The sequence below is a fragment of the Xiphophorus hellerii genome, chromosome 13, assembly GCF_003331165.1.
Source record: "Xiphophorus hellerii strain 12219 chromosome 13, Xiphophorus_hellerii-4.1, whole genome shotgun sequence".
Lineage (NCBI taxonomy): Eukaryota > Metazoa > Chordata > Actinopteri > Cyprinodontiformes > Poeciliidae > Xiphophorus > Xiphophorus hellerii.
Window position 1 is genome coordinate 4,111,449 of NC_045684.1, and position 19,138 is coordinate 4,130,586.

At 39.1% G+C, this 19,138-nt stretch overlaps 2 protein-coding genes across 3 annotated transcripts in view; both read left to right on the top strand.

The window, feature by feature from the left end:
• Nucleotides 1–19,138, top strand: part of grin2da (glutamate receptor, ionotropic, N-methyl D-aspartate 2D, a) — a 207,017-nt gene that overhangs the window by 52,039 nt on the left and 135,840 nt on the right. The gene's annotated exons all lie outside the window — the stretch shown is intronic.
• On the top strand, nucleotides 10,951–17,987 carry LOC116731410 (translation initiation factor IF-2-like). 2 transcript variants are annotated; one of them, XM_032581126.1, is made up of 7 exons: nucleotides 10,951–11,394; nucleotides 11,500–11,550; nucleotides 11,629–11,685; nucleotides 11,766–11,897; nucleotides 11,993–12,247; nucleotides 13,057–13,140; nucleotides 13,216–13,748. In XM_032581126.1, the coding sequence occupies exons 1-7, from the start codon at nucleotides 11,331–11,333 to the stop codon at nucleotides 13,365–13,367; spliced, it is 795 nt and encodes a 264-aa protein (XP_032437017.1). In that variant the 5' UTR covers nucleotides 10,951–11,330; the 3' UTR covers nucleotides 13,368–13,748. The 2 variants fall into 2 exon arrangements, with proteins under 2 accessions (XP_032437017.1, XP_032437016.1); XM_032581125.1 differs by having other exon boundaries at nucleotides 11,144–11,394; nucleotides 13,216–17,987.

Consider the following 19,138-nt stretch of genomic DNA (forward strand, 5'->3'; position numbering starts at 1 on the left):
AAACTGAATGTGTACACATGTTATTCATCTTTGCTGGGATCTACTGGTTATGCCAGGCAATGGGCTTGTATCTGTGTGTCAGAGTTTCAGTAGTAAGGCATGCAGGGATACAAGGCAGACAGCTATTGCTCTTTTGAATGCAAGCAGACTGTCTGCCAACGTGTCAACAAGCTCACTGGAAGAAATACTGGGTACGATCTCAGTGTCAGGGTATGCTGGTTCAGGCCTTGACATCATGTCTCTGATTCTGTCTGTCTAAGTGCACTAGTCAGTGTCCATTAGACAGCAGTTTTAGGATGAACACATCCCACACTCCCCCTCAGGGATGTTTTCGTCCCAAAATAAACGTGACTGTGATAAATGTTTTATTCATTATGTGTTGTGTATATTATAGATTTTTATTTGGGTGATCTGTGTCTGATATGGACATATGAGCCAAATGTTTTAGCTGTACTGACTAGTGACTGTAAGGTAATGTTGCTGCTAGAAGAGACAGAGGAGGATGGTTGTGTACAGCTGAAAAGTGGGAATATCAATAACTTTTCCAATCAGTGGATAAAACATGGAGTCACTGTTAACCTTCTTTTCATACTTTAAAAACAAAGTATTAACTTACCTCTTACCCAGTGGTTTTGTGTTTAACTCTCTCTCCTGAATGAAGCCATTGACAGAGGTACTGCTTCAATAAATGTGGTGCACTCTTATAGAAATGTATCCTTTCTAATTTTAATTGTCTTTATGTTTGTCATAGAAAGGATTCCAGGTTCAGTCTTGCTGGGTTTTTCAGTGTCTTCTTCCTGTCCTCTCAATCCTCAGCCTGTTGGGGCCAGTGACTATCCATACAAAGCTAAACTCTGCTGAATATATATATTTTTTTTCTGGTTAATCCACTGTCGCCACATACTTGCTCAGGATGAGGGATTGCTGCAACATGAATGATCAAAGGCAATTGGCTGGGCTCCCTTGATTAGATATTTTTTTAACAAACATCAACCAAACATGTAACACCAACCAAATTTTGCGGTAAGGCCTGTTCCCAGTTCCCACATCAAGCAATCTGTGGCAAAAGTTTTACATTAACCGCGTTCTTTCTGAGACTTAATGTGAATAATTCCTCCAGAAAGCACACACACTCAGGCAAATCTACAGAGCTATATAATAGGAAGAAATGGGAATTTGAATCCAGTTAAAATTGGACAAACTACTTTCTGATTTAAAACACTGCAACTGCCTTCAATCACAATGGATCAATAATTGTACTTGACAAGAGTTGAAGAGGATGAGCTCAAGTTTGATTGTTCCACAGTGCGATGACAGTCTTCATGACTTTTGGTCTCTATTGGAAGTTTACTTGAAGCACTGTTAACGTAAAAAAAACTACTTTAGATATCAAATAAAACATCTGCTTTCTAAAGACTTTAGCCACAGAGCTGTGTGAGTCAGAAGTGCTTTTAGACTGATCTGAAAAAAATAACCTCTCTTCACTTCATTTAACTCCCAAAGTAAAGATATCTTTATCCTTATTTTCCACAAAGAACTCGATTTTTTTTTACTTCATCACTTCCAGAGTCACTAAAATTATGACAATAATTTGTCTTTCAGATGGTATAATTTTGGACTGTCATGCAAGATCAATTTCTCAAACAACAGCCGATCCTCCTCGCTCGCTAATAAACAAATATGGATAATGATAAATCTGTTCAGGCCTGGAAGCTAGTTTCTATCATTTTTGGCTGCAATTCAAGTGAAACAATGAAGGAAGGTGATGTGAATGAAAATTAGGGAGGCTTGTTCAGAGCATCAAGAGTCACAGAAGCCAAGTCCTGTTTCAGCTGTATCAAGAATTAAAGAATCATAATTCAGATATCCTTCAGATACTTTGACTTAATGTTTTCAGCTGTCTTCATGCATTAGTTGCATTAGTATTCCTTTCCTTTCCTTTATTTTATTTAACCAGGTAAACCCCATTGAGATCTTGATCTCATTTTCAAAAGGGACCTGGACAGAAGTCTGCAATACACAGCAACCTGGTTACAAAATAAAACTAATTAATACATATGCACAAGTGTAAAACAAAAGAAAACAATTATTATTATGGTCATTACTTGTTTAAATCTACACATCTCCTGCAGGGGTAATTTGAACTGACACCAGGTAATTGGGGTCAAGGGAGTTGGGAGCTATTGATTTCTTCTGGATTACTCCAAACAAGAGTATCACCCCTATGCTGGCCTTTAACATTTTCACTTACACACACACACACACACACACACCCCCACACACCCACACACACACACACACACACTCACAACCACATCTTATTGCTTTGTCAATAACATAAAACCACACATAGATTTTTAACTGTCATGCATAGATCCTCACACTTCCACATACACTTGTGCAAGCAGATCTAGAAACAGCTGGCTCAGCGTATGGTGCGGGCAGCACTGCTTGTTTAGCCGTAATCTATTCTGCTGCTGCAGCGGGTGTTCACTTTATGGCTGGGGAGTGGCCTTTCAGGGAGCCGCAGACTGTCAGATTTGCCTGTTTGGTTGCTTGTGTGTGCATTTGGGAGCATTTTAACCACCAAAGTGATGAACTGAGGTGTGAACTTGCCGCATATTGTTAAAGTGAAAAGCAGCTGTGAGGTTTTAGCGCACATCGAGTGTGAATGCTTCATGTGAACTTTGCAGTTTGGGTTGTTCCTGTGTTCTTGTAGAGTATCTTGCCCATGTTACAGATCAGATGATGACATGGCTGTTCTGTTTACTTAGTTTTTGTCCCTGCCAAGCTGCTGAAGCTCAAACGCAAACAGCAGGCTGATACTGAGCAGATTAACTCGGGTCACACAAAGTTCCCTTGAGCATAACCATGCAGCGGTCAATATTTGGGCAGTAGCATGGCCCAGTGGGCGCAGAGATGTTCCTCTAACCAGAGCAACATGGGCTGAGTTTCCAAAACAGGCAGAAAGTCAAAGCTATACTTCAGAAACCTTGGTGGACCTTCTTTATCTTATACATAAAGGTAATTTGCACATTGTGCAATATGATTGAGCTTTTGCAAAAACCAGTGTTGTCATTGCTGACTAAACAGCTGCTTAGTTATATCTCATGAATTGTCTATGTTGTATCCTTCCTCTAGCCAAATGACTACTGGACATATATTATATACATACATATATTATTGTCCAGTATAAGGGTAATGATTTTTTATCATTAAAAAAAATCTAATCTAAAGCAGAGTGACCAAATCTTGTCTGATGAGCATTTATAAACTTTCATTTATTTTTTTATCTCAAGTTCTCCGCACCTTGAATCAAGGCAACAACAAAAAACACTCTTGCTCACTCACTTTTTTGCACCTGCTTAATCTTGTTCTTGTAAACGGTTGAAAACTCAACAGTCGCCCAAAGGGACAACACAGAGACAAATTAGAATAACAGCCGTGCATGTATACACCTCTAAGGGTGATTTAGAGTTGCCAATTAAGCTGACATGTTTGTTTTTGGAGGATGAGGGGAAATAGGAGTGTTTGTGTGTAAAAATCCATGCACATTGCATGCAAATTTAGCTTCTAATGCCTCATTTAAGTACTCAGACTTTTACATTTTTTTTATTTTTTGTGGCATTACAGTGAGAAACTTTAGTGCATTTTATGTAGGATTTGATGTTATGCACAACACAAAACAGGGGGAGTGATGCATGTTAAGTGCATAGCCTCCAATACTCTGAGTCAATACTGCAATTATCTTTGTAGGTCTTTCTATATGTCTCCACCATCTTTGCATATTTAGGAAGTGGAAGCTTGCCCCATTCTCTGCAAAATAGGTCAAACTAAGTGCAATTAGATGTACAGTGTGAACAGTAATTTTCAAGTCCTGCAGCAGATTCTTGATTTGATTTAGGTCTGTCCATTCTAACAAATGAATATGCTTCACTTAAAACTATTACATTTTACCAATAAACCGCCTCCTTTAACAGGATCTGTACTTTGCTGCATCCATCTTTTTGTTTTGTTGCAATGTGTAGACTGGTGTTTACTGTTTCCTAGATCCTCTTGTTTTTTTAACACACATGTTGGTTCAAGTAAAGATGTTGCAAGTGAAAGCAACTAATGCGGTGGATTCCAAAATATTGTTTCCAATACAAATCAGTTCATGTAAAAAAAAAGGAAAAATGTTCATTTCCTCAGAAAAAAATAATGACTGCAAAAAGGCTCAAAGCAAAACTCAGCAAATCCCCATATGATTCCAAGTGAAAAAAGTGACAACTTAAACTCTTTATGAACCTGCCTTAAAATCTAATTAAACTTTGAATTTTAGTGGCCTTTATAAAAAATAATCTGCATATCTAGGGAAATAGCTACAAATGCATAGAGATGGAAACAGCTGATTGAGCAAAACCCTGAACAGGAAAACATTCGAGTTGTTCTGGCTCAAAGTGAAAAACCTGAAAAAAGTAAAATGTTCAGTTGGTTTGGAAATGCCAGCTGAATCCACACAGTGAGTGCAACAGTGGATGGTATACAGCGAGGCTTTGTAAAGCCTAAATGCATTGCTTGGGAAGACTTTTTGAAAGTTAAAATACATATACAGTACAGACCAAAAGTTTGGACACACTTTCTCATTGAATTCAATGAGAAAGTGTGTCCAAACTTTTGGTCTGTACTGTATATATATAATTTCAGTGTTTTGATTAGTGTTGTGCCAGTTAAAGATCTCCATTGCTCTTGACAAGAAGGAAATACACAGAGTCTGTAGAAATAGTTTATGAAGAAGCCAGAAGCCTTAATTCAGGGGTTCTTTTTTGTATTTATGAAACCATAGCTCCCTCTGCCTTTATTAAAACCCTTTCTAAAAATATGCAAGTATCTGGAAAAAAAAACAAAAAAACAGGGGTTCAACTGCAGGTGTTCAAAATAGAGATTCTCTATTTTGATAAATGAGAGAAATGAATCTATTTGTCATACCACATTAATATGCAAGTGAGGCGCAAAGTAACAGATTACCAGTTAAACTCTAAGTTTGAAAAAAAGTAAAGGTTACATAAAAAATATAGGGAAAGTCAGGCTTACCAATAATTACAGCTTAGTTAATTTGTTAAAAAAGTATAGGATATTTATTACATGATATATATTTTCTGACCCAATACATGCACATGATTCAAAATCTTTTTTTTCCCCATTTTTGTGTATGAAATAATGATTCTGCAAGAAAATAAAAAAAATTCCTCATTTTTATGGGAAAGGAGACGTGCAGGATCCACACATGCCTGGTTCCATTAAATGAATGTTATTCATTCTGAAATTGTAGGCACATATGAATGCATCCATGATTTCCACTCCAGTTCTTGGCCATGAATGAGTGTAAACATTAGAGAGACGAAAGAAAAAAAAAGTATTTCAAATGTATTCCAGGAATAGCAAACCTACAAAACAGACACGTTATACCCAAGCGTACTCCACCGGAGCTCAGCAGATAAGTACACCTTATTGGTAAAGCCCTCTAACATTAGTCATGACCGCTTTGCATTGCCTTAGCAATTTAAGACACCTTTTAGCAGCCTCCTCCTAAATGAGTTGATGTGAGTGACTGTGTGTTTTCACAATCCAATAATTCAGCCTCGTAGCTATAAAAGCATGGAGTGGTCTTTCAGTGGCCTCTGGAGGGCTGAATAGCCTGAACTTTCCAGTCTTTCCGAAGTAAAAGCGGGCTACTACACCTCTAATGTGCTGCTGAGATTTAAGGTCAGTGCAGATGGAGCCAGAGGAATGGTTAGAGGTGGAAAAGGCCATTGGCAAGCCTTGGTGTCCAATAATAAGGGTAAAGAGTGTAAAACAGGGACTGTATGCATCAGATGCTTTAAATGAAGTAAACAATGCTTTATCACTACTTTAAATGGCATTGATGTCTAGAAAACAACCAGTCTGACTGGGTATCAAAAATCTAATCACTCATCAATACAAGTGCTATCTGGAAATTAGCCCTTAAAAAGAGTTAAAAACTGCACTCAAAAAGAAAAGAAACTTTTAACAATGTTTCAGGATAGTTTTAAGAAATGACTAAAACTTACAAATAAGGAAAGTATTTCTTAATCTAATACTTTCTATTGATTAATAATGGACTAAACTAAAGATACAAAGAGAACCTATAGTTAACTAAGACGCAAAGTGAACAATGAACAAGGCAAATAATTGCACCATAAGTTGCATGTTGATGGAGAAAAAGAAACAGGTGATATACTTCTATAAAATAAATCTGATTAAAACTCTAGATCAAGTATCTGTTTAATTCTCAGATATCAAGAGAGAGAATATTCTGTTGCCTGAATTTGAAACTCTGATAGCTAATAGCAGTGGTGCTGACTGAATAGCAACCTCGCTTCTGTCTGTCTGTCTGTTCCAGGGCAGCTGTGGCTACAATCCCATCATCAGTGTGTGAATGTGTGTAAGAATGAGTGGATGACTGGTTGTAGTGTAAAGTGCTTTGGAGTCCATAGACTTGATAAAACTCCATGCAAGTGTGATCCATTTACTATTTATGTTATTGAAAGATAACATGAGGAACCATATTAATAAGTATAGTGATAGAAAATTAACATCAATTTACAATTGACATTATATTCTCAAAGAGATAGAAATAACAGATGGTGTTTTTTTTTTGTTTGTTTTTTTATTAGAATTGAATATTTCAGTTGCACCAACTCAGGACTTGAAGCTGCTCAGGATAAATGAGAGTAAAATATTCAGAAGGTCCTTTTCTGATAAACTGACAAATCACCATCTGGTTTTTGTAGTGATCGCTTCAGGAAGGAACACATGATTATTGGATAAACAGTCTCAAGCTGCACTTTTACAGAACTGCAAATGATGTTGATCACTGGTATTAACTCTAATTATTTGTATGAGTAAATTATCCTAGCTTACCTTAACATCTTCTCTCTTTTTATTTTACACTAGATGGGGAGTCCACATTGATTATACACTGCCTGGCCAAAAAAAAAGTCGCCACCAAAAAATGGTCACACTCTCTAATATTTTGTTGGACCGCCTTTAGCTTTGATTACAGCCAGCATTCGCTGTGGCATTGTTTCAATAAGCTTCTGCAGTGTCACAAGATTTATTTCCACCCAGTGTTGCATTAATCTTTCACCAAGATCTTGTATTGATGATGGGAGAGTCTGACCACTGCGCAAAGCCTTCTCCAGCACATCCCAAAGATTCTCAATGGGGTTAAGGTCTGGACTCTGTGGTGGCCAATCCATGTGTGAAAAAGATGTCTCATGGTCCCTGAACCACTCTTTCACAATGTGAGCCCGATGAATCCTGGCATTGTCATCTTGGAATATGCCCATTCCATTTGGGAAGACAAAATCCATTGATGGAATAACCTGGTCATTCAGTATATTCAGGTAGTCAGCTGACCTCATTCTTTGGGCACACAATGTTGCTGAACCTAGACCTGACCAACTGCAGCAACCCCAGATCATAGCACTGCCCCCACAGGCTTGTACAGTAGGCACTAGGCATGATGGGTGCATCACTTCACCTGCCTCTCTTCTTACCCTGATGCGCCCATCACTCTGGAACAGGGTAAATCTGGACTCATCAGACCACATGACCCTCTTCCATTCCTCCAGAGTCCAATCTTTATGCTCTCTAGCAAACTGAAGCCTTTTTTTCTGGTTAGCCTTACTGATTAGAGGTTTTCTTACGGCTACACAGCTGTTCAATCCCAACCCCTTGAGTTCCCTTCGCATTGTGCATGTGGAAATGCCTTTGCGTTCACAATTAAACATACTCCTGAGTTCTGCTGTTGTTTTTCTTCAATTTGATTTGACCAAACCTTTAAGTAATCGCCGATCACGATCATTCAGGATTGTTTTCCGACCACATTTCTTCCTGGAAGACGATGGTTCCCCACCATCCTTCCAGTTTTTAATGATGCGTTGGACAGTTCTTAACCCAATTCTAGTAGTTTCTGCAATCTCCTTAGATGTTTTCTCTGCTTGATACATGCCAATGATTTGACCCTTCTTAAACAGACTAACGTCTTTTCCACGACCACAGGATGTGTCTTTTGCCATGGTTGTTTAAGAAATGAGGAGTTACTCATTGCATCAGCTGGGGTTAAATAACTTGTTGCCAGCTGAAAGATAATCGCCTATGCAGTACTTATCCAATAGGAGGCTTGTACCTATTTGCTTAGTTAAATCCAGGTGGCAACTTTTTTTTTGGCCAGGCAGTGTATTTGACGTTTCAGGCAGGCATAGTTTTCATTTAATTTAACTTTAAAAAAAACAAAAAAAAAACTATCCCAGAGGTCTTTTTAGACTCAGTTGTTCAGCTCTGTGACAAATGGAATATTTAATGTTGGTGCTCATCAGTCCAGTATGTATTTGTAATCTTGGGATTAGGGCTGCCAAGGCTGAGAGCCAGACAGCTGGCAATATATTGGGAAGATGTCTCTGCTGACACTGGCTGCAGTGGACGGGTAAGGAGATAGTGAATGTCATAACCAAAGGGGTTACTGGAATATCTAAAACTGCAGGTGTTGTGGCCATGTACGCTTCCTAATGAGAACAGGTGTGGGTTTCAGGAACAATGCAGTCAGGCTATAACGAGGATGTTAATTCATTTTGGTTGGTTGTGAGAGCTGCAGCATTGTATTTTAACTATTTTTATGATTTATACATGCACAGTGCTGACACTTCTATGGAGAAGTAGCATAATGAATAAACAGATTCACACTGCAAACAAGCTTTTCCATAAGTATCTTTAAATTAATTTTACTATTAGCATTTTTTCTCCCATATACCAACATTCCAACTATCTATATGTTTTAGTGCTTTGTGAAATCTGAGCAGGTGGTGTCACAGTTGCTGTCCAGTAATATGTATATGCACTGTTCCTGGATCAGCAGCATCACTCTGCTGCTCTTGGCTGCTATTGTCCCCATCCCAACATGCACCACAGGCACGCAAAGAGTAGAATCACCTAATGAACTGCGTCTGTAGCCTCCAACTCACACGAGAAGCCATTATGGCAAGCTACAAATCAAGAACTCTGCATGTAGCGTCACAGTCATTTTGCTGCAAATTACTTTACAGTTCAGCAGTAATTTAGGGTTGGCATGAAAGAAGAAGAAAATGTGTGCAAAATACTCAAAATCAGACCTGGAATAGACCCCAAAAAGTCAAAACCATGGCATCCCAAAGGTCATTAGATTTTTTCTTTATTATGTCTACCTGAGAATGTTAATTCTACCTTCCAGATTTACACATCTTCTCAAAAGTAACAACTTTTTGACCTCGAGAATTAGCCACGTTTATATGCAGAACATATATTCTCTTAGAGATTTAGATCAGAAATAATTCATAGACCTTGATGGGAAAGTAGCAATCAAATGGATATGGATGTTTGACTCTTACCATTACATATCACAAAGAAAACCTGAATGATAACATCAGTTGTTTGATGCAAGTATGATGTTGTATTTTTCCTGACATTTAATAAAATACAACAATTTATAAAATCAACAAAAATCTTCTTCAAAATACATTAATATTTTTTATTGCCATTAATGCTTCATCAAAGGTAACAACAAAAGGCTTTTCCATACAGCATTAATAACATTGTTCTATCGTGAACTTATTACTAAGACTACCATAACTTATCCAATGTCTTGTTTTTGTTAATGTTGTGAGAGAGACTCTATAGGCACCCTTCTGTCAAAATTTAATCGGAGTTTGATGGATGAGTGATTTATGACCCTAATCATTAATTGCTATTAATATCCACCCCCCCCCCCCCTAAAAAAAAACCAAAAAAAAACAACTGTTACGCCAACTGTTATTCCCACTATGTGTTTTAAAAATAGTACAATGAAAGTATGAAAAACAATAAGTGTTAGATAATTGAGAATAATATACAATATAGTATATTTAAATAGAATGTTGTAGTTACCTCCGGTTTTTCTCACTAAGCCATTTGGTGTTTGTGCGTGTGTGTCCGGCTCTCTCGTGCTGACTATGAGTTTGTGACAGAATACCGGACAGGCCTCACCTGTCATCTGTGTGAGGCGGGCTAAAAAAAAACCCTAGGTAGGCGATTCTCTTGACCTGAGGGTCATCACACACACCGCCTGCAAGGAAACTCTATGTCTCCGGAAAACAGATTTTCAAACCGTCATCGATTATCAGCTCGGGATCTGCGCGGGAAAAGGGTTCCTGCCATCTGTCCGGCTCTCTCGTGCTGACTATGAGTTTGTGATATAATACCGGACAGGCCTCACCTGTCATCTGTGTGTGTTAGGCTAAAAAAAAAAACCCCTAGGTAGGCGATTCTCTTGACCTGAGGGTCATCACAGAGGGCCTGCAAGGAAACTCTATGTCTCCGGAAAACAGATTTTCAAACCGTCATCGATTATCAGCTCGGGATCTGCGCGGGAAAAGGGTTCCTGCCATCTGTCCGTGTCTTTCAGGGTGATTCTCATCAATTATCAGGTATAACTGTTTTACCACTTTATTTTATGGTAGCACGATTAGTCAGTGCTGACTATGAGTTTGTGATTTCCTTCATCGCTTAAATTTTAAACTCTTATAGATTTTCTTTTTCTGTAACACTTGCTAGTGTGAAACATGTCAGTAAATGTTCCTCGTCTGTACACGTACTTCTGAAGAATATGTGACAGACAGTAAACAGGCCTACGTGAGGCTGCTCAAATTTAACTTTTATCTTTCCGCAGTTAAAGAATTTGTCCAGACTTTTCCAGAATTTGGTCCGGCATCAATGTGAATGATTTTGTTCAGTTTTTTTTTCTTACTGTTGAATCAACGCTGATCTTCCCACTGCTTCATGTTTTCTCCAAAATAGTAAATCTTGGTTTAAATACATTTGAAACTCATAGATTTTTTTTCTGTAACACTTGCTAGTGTGAAACATGTCAGGAAATGTTCCTCATCTGTAAATTTATTTATGAAGAATATCTGACAGGGACTAAACAAGCCTAGGTGGCTCTAATGATGCAACTCTCAGAATCTGAGCGTGAGGCCATCTGTGTGCCAGGGTGGGTGCGTGTATGTGGCAAAGGACATAAGAGCTGAGGGTCAGTGGTGACCCCTCCCACGCAGAGGACCCCCCCCCCCCCTTGCTCTCTGCGTGCGTGTGTGACAAGACTTAAAGCTGGACATATACCTCACGCGTTCTTTTAAAAGCAGACGTCATCTCGGGGTAAGAATCACAGCTCTCCAGAATTTCGACTCACTTTTGTTACAAATCCAGCTGTATTTCCAAACTTGATAATTTTCTTTAAACAAGTATTATTTTGAATCATGTCCGACTTTACAGGAAGACCTGCAGCTATAAGTTCTCAGGTTCTGTCCACGTTGTTCGATCGTAAGTAAATACAATTCTCAAATTCTCTTTCTCTAGTCATATACTGAATATATATATGTATATACAGAAATGCATCATGCTTAATAATGATTTTCTTATTTTTAGGGGCAGTCTCAGAAGATCCAAACATTGTCTTAGAGTCGGAATTTATAAGCGGTAAGTTTGTTTTCAGCATACCTTTTTTTCTTCTTTAACCAGAGTTGTAACATAATTTAAAATATTATTTGCTTACAGATCTTGCCAATACTCAGGAGACATACCAGAACCACACAGCATTAAACAATACAATTGGTAATTTAATATCTCTGTAACCAGGATTCTAAAAGCGAGAAAATAAAACATTTACTCTAATTTTACTCTAATATTTACAGATAACCGGGAGAATCCTAGGAAGAACCGCTTGTCATTGAATAAAAAAAGAACTGACTCTGAAGCTATCAGATCATCACAGCTGGTGAATACGGCTCTGACACCATCCGGTTCTGTTCAGACAGGAGTACACAGTAAGTTTTTTTTCTTTTTTTAAAACAACTATCTTAACCAATCAAGAAACTGTTTGTTTTTTTTTTTTATTATTTATTTTTTCGTCATTTTACAGGCATAACCCGTGATGAAGACGTAATTCTCATCTCGTCTGAATCGGAAGACGAACCTGTGGCAGACCTGCCTTCAGGGCAGAGATTTGATTTCATCTCCGTCACGCCTCCTCCCACACCACGGCAGGCTGCCAGGGCAAGGCCAGACATCGAACAGAGAGCAGAACCAGAACCTGAAGCGGAACCGGAACCAGAACCTGAAGCGGAACCGGAACCAGAAGCGCTACCTGAGAGGCCTACTAATTCTCACCACCCATGTAAGTTTAATTATTTGTTTTAGATAATAAAGATATATACCTTTAATGCTTCTCATGTCTGATTCCAATGCAAGTCCCAATTTTCAAACTGTTATTTTAAATTAAAAGAAAGATATATATCCGTAACATAAACTCTAATAAAGTTTCTCTTTATAACACCTCAAAATACGAAACATGGGGAGGGGTGTGAATATTTTTCTACACTGGGAACATTTCACTGAAAACTTTACTCAACCCACCCCGACACACAGAGACAGAGACAGCAGAGGGGAGGGGTGTGTGTGTGTGTAGGGCTGGGTGTGTGTGTGTGTGTGTGTGTGTGTGTGTGCATGCGCTTTTTTGTCTCCAGGAAATAACAGCCGATGGCCAGGGGTGGGTGAGCGATCCCCCCACCCGCAGAAGATCCCTTGCTCTCTCTGCGTGCGTGTGTATGTCTCGTTGACATAAAGCTGGACATGAAAGCAGACGTAATAAAAAGGAGTTTGTGTGTATTTATTTCCCCACATACCACTATAAAAATAAATAAATAATAAAAATTTAAAAAACCTTACAAGTCGCCAAGAGCTACGTTCTTGTCAAGTTGGAGACTCCAGTTTGTCTTATTGTAAAATTAAAGTGCAATGTTTGTTCACTACCCCCTCTAACATGCTACATGCTTTTTTTAAAAAAATTATTTATTAATTTATTCTATGTTATTTTTGTATTTACTTTATCCTAATCTACTTTATTTATTTTTTAAATGCTTTTTCAGTAATGCTTTAATTCGGCCTTACCTAACTGATTGTAATCATATTAAATATATTCCACAGCTTCCGGACTCAGGGGCTGGGAGAGGAAGAGGAGAGCACATAATCTCCAATTCAGAACCGTTTTATTAGATGGATTGATTACAGGTATTTTATTTGAATTTATCTAGTAAAATCACATTTCATAGCTGCTAGAAGTTTATTCCTAATTATTTATTGCAGAATCTTTCATGCTGCTGGACAGACCTCCTACGGACAGAGGACGACGACGACAAGCTCTGGCTCGCAACCGAGAACAAGTTAAAATCCTGCTACAAGCCAGCAGAACAGTGTTGCATAATCTTTCCTCCGATGCAAAGGTGATTGTGAAATGAATCATGTATGATTTGTCTCTTATAACTCAGTAAAGAATGGAAGACCAACAAGCTAGAGTTGAATCATCTCAATCAGATTATTCCCAACAAATTTCTAATTCCATCCAAACTCTGCAAACACTTGCATTAGCATTGAATACTGGGGGAAATGACTTTTCACAGAGCCCTGCTCTTAGCCCTGCTAGATCACCAATCTCTGATATTTTAAACGCATCTGAAGTCTCAGACTATTTAAGACAAATTAACGATGCAGTCCGCGGTTTAAATGACTACATATCTCCGCAAAACTCACCGGCTGCCTCATCTGTGTTGGATGAAACTTTTCAAAATACAGAATCTCAATCAGATTATTCCCAACAAATTATTAATTCCATCCAGATTCTACAAACAATCGCTTCAGCTTTGAATACCGGGGAAAATAACTTTTCACAGAGCCCTGCTCTTAGCCCTGCTAGATCACCAATCTCTGATATTTTAAACGCATCTGAAGTCTCAGACTATTTCAGACAAATTAACGATGCAGTCCGTGGTTTAAATGACTACATATCTCCGCAAAACTCACCCGTTGGTTCACCGGCTACTTCGTCTAGCATTTCATTAGATGAAGGTTTTCAAAATACAGAATGTGTGTTACCATCTGAAACAGTTTCTGCAGCAAATGATCAAGCACGGCAGCAACAGCAGCGAGGAGGTAATCTAGATCAAAATCAGAGAATTGAACGTCAGCGTTTCAATAACATTGAAATAAGGAGATCGTTATCAATCGGGCCTCCAACCCAAGCTGTACCTGACATTGCTGAATTCTACACCGCAGTTATGAATGTTTTAACTGATCTGGCAATTGATGCAAGATCAATAGCTGAACGTAATGACTTTGTACAGTTAGAATTAGTGTGGGGTGATATTTCTCATCACATAAATATCTCTGTTACTGATAACGACGCAATCCTGCCTGCATTTGAAGAATTTTTAGATGAGCTCGTTCAATCTAATGCAGAGCTGCCCTCAGAAAGTAATTTGGAGCTGATTCTTCAGATAGTCAAGAATCCTACAGGAGGTTCAAAACGCAAGGCTGAAAGAACATTGGAATGTGAATTGATTAATAAGAAGAGGCGTCACCTGTATATTGTAGAAAATACAGGAAATAAATTGTGTTTTGCTACCAGCCTGGCACATATAGCTCACCCTGAATTTACAGATAAACAAGCTCTTGAACAGGGAAGAAAGTGGCAGCATCAGGCAGGTCTAACTGATCAGACAGCGGTTACATTCAGCGACGTCGCAAAGTTTGAAAACATTCTACAAAGAAAAATTGTAGTGTTTCATCGAACCTCAAAAGATAGGGCTTTATCTAAATTTGAAACAGATTTCCAAAATCGTTCAAATCCCTGCTTTCTCCTCCTCCATAATAATCACTTCTATGGCATTAGGAATCTTGCAGGTTTTACCGGGTCGAGATATATTTGCAGATTTTGTTACGGCGGTCATAATAATTCTAACACCCATCATTGCCAAGGTTACTGTGGTGTCTGCAGTTGTTACAGTTGCACACAACTGCAGTACAATCCAGTACATTGCGATGACTGTAACAGAATATGTCGAAACTCTACATGCTTCGATAGGCACAAAGAACCTCGCAACAGACCTCATGCTGAAATGCTTGTAAGTGATTGCGAGACGATCAAATTTTGTTCTACGTGTAAAAGGTTGTATCGCGTTCCTATGAACAAAGAGAAAACTTTACACATATGTGAATCAAAATGTGTCATCTGCGGTGAAAAAAATCTACCTCCTGGTACAGATGTAACTCTTAACGATCATCAATGCTACATTCAAACCAGTACTACTGATGACAAACTTCATGACAAACTTGTGTTTTACGATTTTGAAACCTTTGTAGATCAGAGCGGCGTACATAAACCCTTTCTAGTCTGTTCAAAAACTGTGAAAGGTGTTGAATGGCACGCTTATGGCCTGGATTGTGCACAGCAATTCCTTCTTCATTTTCGAAGACCAATGTTTAAGGGACACACCTTCATCGCACATAATGCACGTGGGTTTGATAGTTATTTATTGCTTAACTCTATGGTGCAGTTAGGTATCAAGCCTTTTCTAATCATGCAAGGAGGAAAAGTTCTTTGTTTTACAGACCCCGATTACAAATTGAAATTCATTGATAGCCTGTCATTTCTGACTATGAAACTGAGTGCCATGCCGAAAGCACTGGGCTTCCATGACCGCTCGAAAGGATATTTTCCCCACGAATTTTCCGCTGAAGAGCATCTCAAGTATGTGGGTGTGTTTCCTCCTTTAGATTCGTACGGCGTCAAACTTATGAATCCTGATGAGAGGCAGAAAATTACTGATTGGTACGGTGAAGCATCCAAAGGCATTTTTGACTTTGAGAAAGAATCCCTGCATTATTGCAAAAATGATGTGGACATTCTTTTTCAAGGTTGTGTTAAATTCAGAGAGGAGTTTTTTAAGGAGACAAATGTGGATCCCTTTAAGAACATCACAATTGCTTCTGCATGCATGCAGGTTTTTGTGACCAATTTTCTTCCAGAGAAATCCTTGGCGATCCCATCCGCTGTAGATTACAGGCGTGGGTCCAAAACTTTCTCCAATGCTTCAATTCAGTGGCTAGAGTGGAAGATGGACAGTGAGAACTTACAAATTGAGCACGCGCTAAACTCGGGCGAACGCAAAATCGGACCCTATTTTGTCGACGGATTCGCAGTAATCTCAGGTTTAGCCACCGTATTCTCTTTCAACGGGTGTCTTTATCATGCCTGCCCTCGGTGTTTCAAGCAGACTGAAATGTGTCCTTTGAGAAAAGTACCGTTTGAACAAATTTATGCAGCTACGATTGAAAGATCTAAGATTCTGCAAGCCGTTTATGGTGTTCGAGTCGAGACTGTGTGGGAACATGAGTGGGATGAAATGAAAAAGTCTGATCCAGGGGTAATCAGATTCCTGGAAAAATTTGATGCGCCAGAACCTTTGGTCCCACGGAACGCTCTGTACGGAGGTCGAACTTGTGCTCTAAAGCTCAGGTACACCGCTGGACCGGGTGAGTCTGTGCATTATGTGGACTTCACATCTCTCTACCCTTATGTAAATGCTACGTGTGAATATCCGCTAGGTCACCCCACCCTCATTTACAAAGATTTCGATGATCCCTTCAACTATTTTGGTTTTATCAGAGCTACCGTTTATCCTCCACGAGGCCTGTTTTTTCCAGTTCTACCCTACAAGACATCTAGGGGTAAGCTAGTTTTCACTCTTTGCCGCACATGTGCAGATATTAACAATCAAACAGGGATCTGCACCCATGAGGACGATGCTCGATCTCTGACAGGTGTTTGGGTGAGTGCGGAGTTTCAAAAAGCATTGCAATGTGGTTATCGTCTTGGAAAAATCACTGAGGTCTGGCATTTTGAGAGAAGCAGTAGCTCGATCTTTAAAGGCTACATTCACACCTTTTTGAAGGGGAAACAGGAAGCCAGCGGTTATCCCCCTGAAGCGTTGGATCAGGAGAGCAGGTTGAAATATGTGAGAGATTATCAAATTAATCAAGGTATTCAACTAGATGCTGGGAAAATTGAGGTGAACCCTGCTAAAAGACAAGTAGCTAAACTGTGTCTCAATAGCTTCTGGGGAAAGTTTGCGCAAAGAAATGATCTCTCTCAGACCAGCTTTGTAAATGATCCTGATGAATATTTCAATTTTTTTTTCTCAGGTAAATACGTGGTGAAGTACTTTCACTTTATCAACCCTGAAACCTGTCTGATCCAGTGGAATTACAGCAAACGTTGCATCGTTCGTCCTAACAAATCAAATAATATTTTCATCGCAGCATTTACCACAGCTTATGCTCGTTTAAAACTTTTCAGCTGTCTGGAGCGTGTGCAGGATAAGATTCTCTACATAGACACAGACAGCCTGATCTATGTGGTAAAAGATGGTGAGAGTCCTCTAGAACTGGGAAATTATCTCGGTGATTTAACCGACGAATTAGGAGGTGACACCATTCAGGAATTTGTAGCAGCGGGGCCTAAAAGTTATGCTTACCAGACAAAAAATCAAAAGAAAGTGGTGATCCGGGTGAAAGGCATCACTCAGACTTATGAGTGCAGCGAGAGAGTCAATTTTGACAGCATCAGAGAGCTGGTGGGAGGGTACTTAGAGGGGTCCCGACACGGTGTTATCAAAACACCGCAACACACCATAAAACGCGATAAAAAAGGGTTCGTTTTAAGAAACGCGACATTTCTTAAAAGGTTTCAGGTTGTGTATGACAAACGCAGGCTTTTTCCTGATGGTTCAACTCTACCTTTTGGTTATTAGAGTTTAAGAGACAAGGAAAAAAATAAAAAAATAAAAATGTCTTATTCCAACGATGTTCAAGAGGTATACTTTGACCCCAGATTCAATTCACCTTTCTCATGTATGATCGTCGGGGCAAGTGGAAGTGGAAAATCATACTTTGTAGGGAAAATGTTGCAAAATCTTGAGCATGTCATGAATGTTGTACCGGATAATATTGTTTGGATTTTTACTTCTTTTCAACCATTATATGCTGAATTGCAAAAACTGAATAAAAATATTAAATTTGTGGAAGGACTGCCTGATTCTTTCGACGATGAAGATTTATTCCCCGTGAATCAAAGTCACTTGGTCATTTTGGATGATGTCATTTTCCAGGCTTCTAACCACCCTGAAGTAGCCAAATTGTTCACCCAATATCGACATCATAGAAATATGTCTGTTCTATATCTCACCCAGAATGTATTTCAGCAGGGAAAATACAGCCGCACCATTAGTCTCAACAGTAATTATATGGTGCTCTTTAAGAACCCTCGAGATAAATTACAGGTGGATATACTTGCGCGTCAAGTCTTCCCATCAGCTAAAGCAAGTTTCCTGGAGAGTTTTGAAGACGCAACCAAAGAAGCTCACGGATATTTAATCGTAGATCTTACTCCTAGCTGCCCAGAACGTTACAGGTTAAGGACGGGGATATTACCCGGCGAATGCCCAGTGGTGTATGTACCTAAATCAAAGTAAGTCAGAATGTCTGCACGCATAAAAAGGAATGCTCCGATGCTCAGGGCTCTTTACCAGGCCACCCCTCAGAAGCGTAAAGATATTTTAGCTCATTGCTCACCGGATTTTCTTAAAACTTTATGTGAGATTGCTCTGAACATTCTAAAAGGAAATATTAAACTAACACCTTCTCAACACCGGAAATTGAAAAAGCAGCGAAAAATTATCAGACTGTTGGCGGATAAAAGAACCGGATTAAAGCGTAAACAGCTGGCTCTTAAAAGTCAAGGAGGAGGATTTATTCTCCCCCTGCTAGCTGCTCTGACTCCGTTAATAGGAAACTTAGTGGGCGGAATCCTCAGCAGATAGAACAAAAGCAATGGCTCTTAAAACATCTCAAAAGATGTTTCTCATCTCACCTCATCAGTTTAAACATTTGAACTCCTCAAAGACTTCAATCAGAGATGCGGCGGAGGAGGATCTGGATTCTCAAATGAGAGCCATTTTGAATGAATCAGGGCTCACTGCATACGAGAAAATTAAGAAATATGATGCTTTGCTACAAAGATCTCTATCTTTAATCAAGCAAGGTCAACTAGAAGAGCCACAGTTATCTGTGACTGTGCAGCGTACCAAGGATGATCCTGAACTTAGAAACCGTGAAGATGATTCTATTCAAAAAACTACCGAATTGGATGAAACTGCTAATGAAGTTGTGAAAG